At 39.5% G+C, this 4,975-nt stretch overlaps 1 protein-coding gene across 1 annotated transcript; it reads right to left on the bottom strand.

The window, feature by feature from the left end:
• Window positions 1–728: 728 nt before the first annotated feature.
• On the bottom strand, window positions 729–1,938 carry LOC147605551 (putative E3 ubiquitin-protein ligase ATL44). Its single transcript, XM_086793478.1, has one exon. It carries the CDS (start codon window positions 1,777–1,779, stop codon window positions 1,099–1,101), a length of 681 nt encoding a protein of 226 aa, XP_086649604.1. The 5' UTR covers window positions 1,780–1,938; the 3' UTR covers window positions 729–1,098.
• Window positions 1,939–4,975: the final 3,037 nt, after the last annotated feature.

Genomic DNA, 4,975 nt, shown 5'->3' with positions numbered 1-4,975 from the left:
ACAAGCATTAAGGCTCAAAGGAGAGTTAAGTCGCCACCGTGATCAGGCACTAAGGACCTGACCCAACCCTCGTGATTAAGGCTGGTCGGAGAGACTAGACTTGGGCGGCTAACTTTAAAAGAAAAAAAAAAAAGGAGGCTTCTGTTGCAAGGCCGGTTGCAACCGGCAGGTGTGCAGGTTTGAGAAAAGATGTGTGAATGGTAGTGGAGACTATGAAGAGGTTGGCTACTGCTTAGCCAGGTGTATTATGATGGCCTGTGAAGTGTTGTAGTAGGTGTGGGTGCTTTTTTGTGCTGAGTGTGTTTTCTTGGCACCAAGATTTATATCAAGGAGTTTTTTTGTCTTTGGCACCAAGATTTATATCAGTCCCTACATATCATTATTCACTCCATAGGTATTAATGAATTAATCAAGCCACATAGGGCTATCCGGCTTGATTAATTAATTAATACTTTAGTGAAGGTGCACAAACAAAGAACCTCACACTATAAGATTATTCCTGTGTTGCCTATGTAATCGTGCGTAATTACCTTTGAGGTGATGCACACTTATCCTTCTATGTACATTTTGCATTCTAATGGCAAGAAAGCAATTGTGGTGGTCATTTGTTGTAAACTGTCTCAAAATATTGTGACAAAGCTGCGCATGATGAGTCTAGTTACAAAACATACATACATAGATTTTCTGCACAAACATTCATATGCATGTGAAAAATTCTTTGAGCCTTTTAGCCTTGCCAGCTTTGTAATATTGTGATTAGGTGATGGAGAAGCCACCTTCAAGGCTTCTCCATGAGTTACTTTGTTTTTTGGAAGGCAACTTTACTACCTCAAGAATGTAGTTTGGGAAGGATGAAATGGTTACTCAAGACTTGGTTCTGAGAATGAGACTTGGAAAGTTAAAGATTAACAGCGGGTTTTGTAACCCTAAAATTTGTGCTCTAAACATTGAGATTGTCTAGTGCAAAGGGTTGTAAAAATCCGGGCAAAGAAAAACTAAATCTCACCATAGTAATCCGAAATCTGAAAATATTCCTGTAAGAATGGGAATGGGTTGTGCTTTTGGGCACTGCGATTTTGGGCATACAGGAAAGAGCGCTCACACTCCAGAAGTAGAAACCTTGGAGAGTGAAGGGGAGAGCGCTCCCTCTGGTGTGATGACGATGTGCACCTGCACAGCTTGCGTGTAGATCCTCTTGGCAGCTGAAATGGCTTCCATGAGCTCTCCTCTGCAAGTGGGACACGAGGAGTGCTTGGCGAGCCACCTGTCGATGCATCCGACGTGGAAGCTGTGCTGGCACTTGGGCAGCACTCGGATCCGCTCCCCGTCCGCGAAATCCAGCAGACAGATAGGGCACTCATGAGAGGAGCTAGCGTTCTCCTCCACCTGTGCCTGCACCGCCGCCTCAGCTTTGCTACCGGAGTAAACCATGGTAGGCAGGGCATTCACGTGGCTCTTCTTCATGCCCGTGTTGGCCTCGTGAGCTGCGGCTGCCCACTCAGCATCTTCTTCCCGCCTGCGAGTGTTGAAACACCAGCGGCACAGCACACAGCGGATGGCAAAGTTCATGCAGAGAATAGAAATGAGCAGAAACAGCAAAGCTCCGGTGATAATGACGATGTGAGTATCGAAGGTGGTGTGGGTATAAGAGTAATTACTGTAGGCAAGGTCTGTTTCTTCCGGATCAGCGTGAGCTGGAGGGGTGCTGGCCGCCGGTAAAGCATCTGGGGGGGGTGTATTCACTGTATTGGCCATGGAAGCATCAGAAGAAACTAGCATTGTTCGTCTAGTTTAGACCCATTAAAGACAATGGCGAACCCATCTCTCTCTCTCTCTCTCTCTCTCTCTCTCTGTCACACACACACACACACACACACACACACGCGCGCACGCACAGAGTCAGAAGTAATCCCCAGCTTTTATTTACAGTAAAAGGAAGTGGCGAGCCGGCGTAGTGGGTATGCAGCAGATCGACGCGGAGTCGAGTCGCCATTGAAACAGGTAAAGCACGTCTTGGTCCCACTGTGTAGGATATGATGCTAGGAGACAGTAATATTGTCGTTCGAGGTGGGTGGTTCCCTCTTACTGATCTGGGTACAGTGAAAGGGGATGAGGGCAGTCCATGTGCGTTTGTAGAAAAAAGCCTGACCGATCGAGCAACACTGGCAACAGTAGTGGGCAATCCCAACGTCTCAAACCCCACAACCCATTAGTAGAATATCTTAATTTAGGGTTTCCGAGTATGGAGCCCTTCCCAAAACCTTCGTACCGATTCCTATGCCTCACTTTTTAGAAAACCCTCACATCACATCAACAACATCAATATATATTGATTTTGGAGATCTACTTTTTTTCTATATACGTTATTTTAAAATTAACTTTTTTTTCTGTATACTTTATTTTAAAATGAATTATATATTACAATATAAATATATATTGATTTTGGATATCTATTTTTTTCCTATATGCTTTATTTTAAAATCAACTATATTTTACACTCTTTGTGTAAGTCGAATATATTGATAATTCACAAATGAGACACCTCTTTCAAATGTGAGGATTGTGAGTGGACTTAGTTAAAAAAATGGTATCATGTGCACTCAAGTGATAAATATCTAAAAAAAAAAAGAGCGCTTCAAATCAAGACATGAATATCATCTTCCTTCAAAAGAAAGACTCCATTTTAGAAAACCTTAAACTCTACCCTTCCAATATTAAATGTAAGCCAAATATATTGGTAATTCACAAATGAGACACCTCCTTCAAATGTGAACATTGTAAGTGGACGTAATAAAAAATGGTATCATGTGCACTCAAGTGATAGATTAAAAAAAAAATAGAAAAGCCCTTCAAATCAAGACATGAAAATCATCTTCCTTCAAAAGAAAGACTCTATTTTTGAAAACCCTAAACTATACCCTTCTAATATTACCTAGTGGGCAACCCGTGCTTCGCACGTCTTTTGAGACTCCAAATTCAAATTCTACCCAAACCTCCTAAAACCTCTTCCTCCCCTTCCTCGAACCTCCAAATTCTTGCCAAACCTCCTCCTCCCCTTCCCCTCGAACCTCCAAATTCTTGCCAAATGATAGCTTTGTGAAACTCTTCCTTAAGATAATATATAGAGAAGTATAAAATTCATCCCTCAATAAAATAATGGGTTTGTCCTTTAAAAGAAAGCCTCCATTTTTTAAAACCCTAAACTCGACCCTTTTAATATTGAAGCATAAAAGTTAAGTCAAATTTCATCCCTGGATAAAATAATGGGTTTCCTTCAAGAGTGACCCCTACTAGAGGATAGTGTAGTATCCACCCCCATCCAATACATACAGGCACACACACACACCGTAGAGGACTTTATTAAATTTGTGTATGTGCAAAATTCTTACCTTGGCTTTTTGTGATATATTACCAAAGAAAAAGGTGATCAGAAGCTATAATTTCTTACCTTACTTTTTTGTGATATATTAGCCAAAGAAAAAGGTGATTAGAAGCAATAATTTCCACATAGGCTGCAACTTTTAACACTCATTACAACAAGAAAACAAGAGATATATCACAAAGTGTGTTATTGGTAAGGCTCTACACAATGATACAAGTAGAGAATGCAATGTTTTATACAATGGAAATTTTAGAAACGTTTCCTAAAGCATTATCTATCGTTATTTTATTGAAGTTTTGTATCAGCTAACACATATTGCTTTTCAAAGGACTTTTAGCTTTAAAAAAAGAACTCGTATTAGTTTTTGTGAACCTTGTATAAGTTTCCATTTATTTTGACTTTTTAATCATCTTTCAATTGGTTTTACTTCCACATGGTCATTTTTTTATCCATCTAATGATTCTCTTTATGTATGCTGGTATTCTTAGCCCATATCGTTTTCTTTCTCTATGGAAAATAACTGTCCAAATGGTAATCATCAATATCTAAGCCTTAGACATATCTAAGCTAGGCCTAAGCTCTATTTCAAATTGTGCTCACTTACATACTTAACGTGTACACGTTAACCCTCATCCTAATTACCCCCACCACTATCATTTTCTTAATGCATTTTAAAAGACGTGGACATTTATCCTGTTTGGGTGGCTATAGTGTAACTTAGACCACTTGTGTTATGTAAGGTAAATAGTTTGTATGGACTCCAATAATGTTGAATGGTAAGATGGCATTGTCTTTTGTAATATAAATGGGGTGGTTAGTGTTACTTAGACTAATTGTGTTATGTAAGCTAAATATTAATAAGTTTGTATGGAGTCTAAATGTTGAAAGAGAACACAAAAGTTGTAAACTATGAGATGTTGAATGGTAAGAAGGCATTGGCTTATGTCATGTAAATTGAACTATGTATGCTCTTCCATCCTTTGATATTATCTTTGCATCATGGACTATATATGCCCTTTCATCTTCCATGCTATCTCTTCATGTGGGATTACTTGACATCCTTTTCCCCACAGGAAGGGACCTTTTGAACTATATATGTCGTTTCATCTTGCACACTATCTTTGCAAGTGGGATTACTTAACATCCTTTTCCCCATAGGAAGGGACCTTTTGGACTATATATGCTCTTTCATCATTCGTACTATCTTTGCATGTGGGATTACTTGACATCCCTCCCATATTAAAATTCTCATCACTAATGTGCGATTTACACCTTCAACATTTCATTGAATTAGCTATGTCGATGTCCTCTTCTTGAAAGGGATGATGGTAACATCTTGGTGAATCTAGAGCTACAATAAGATTCTTGGGGATTGATAATGCAAGTGTACCAAGGTAGAAAGTAGATCCTAGTAAGTTACAATTGGGCTATGTTGCCAAATATAGGGCCTTACTTTTCCTGGTGTGATTGATAATGTTTAGAGACTATGAAGGGCTTAATTCAAAGGAAGAATGATGCTAGAAGGTATGTAGAGACCATAATCATGAAAGGAAAAGGGCTCAATTGAAAGGAAGAGTGCATGAATGATGGTAG

This window comes from Cibotium barometz, chromosome 59 (assembly GCF_041138505.1).
Source record: "Cibotium barometz isolate CiBa-2024 chromosome 59, ASM4113850v1, whole genome shotgun sequence".
Classification (NCBI taxonomy): Eukaryota; Viridiplantae; Streptophyta; class Polypodiopsida; order Cyatheales; family Cibotiaceae; genus Cibotium; species Cibotium barometz.
The sequence above is the reverse complement of the archived record's forward strand: the minus strand, read 5'-3'. Positions and strand labels throughout refer to the sequence as shown.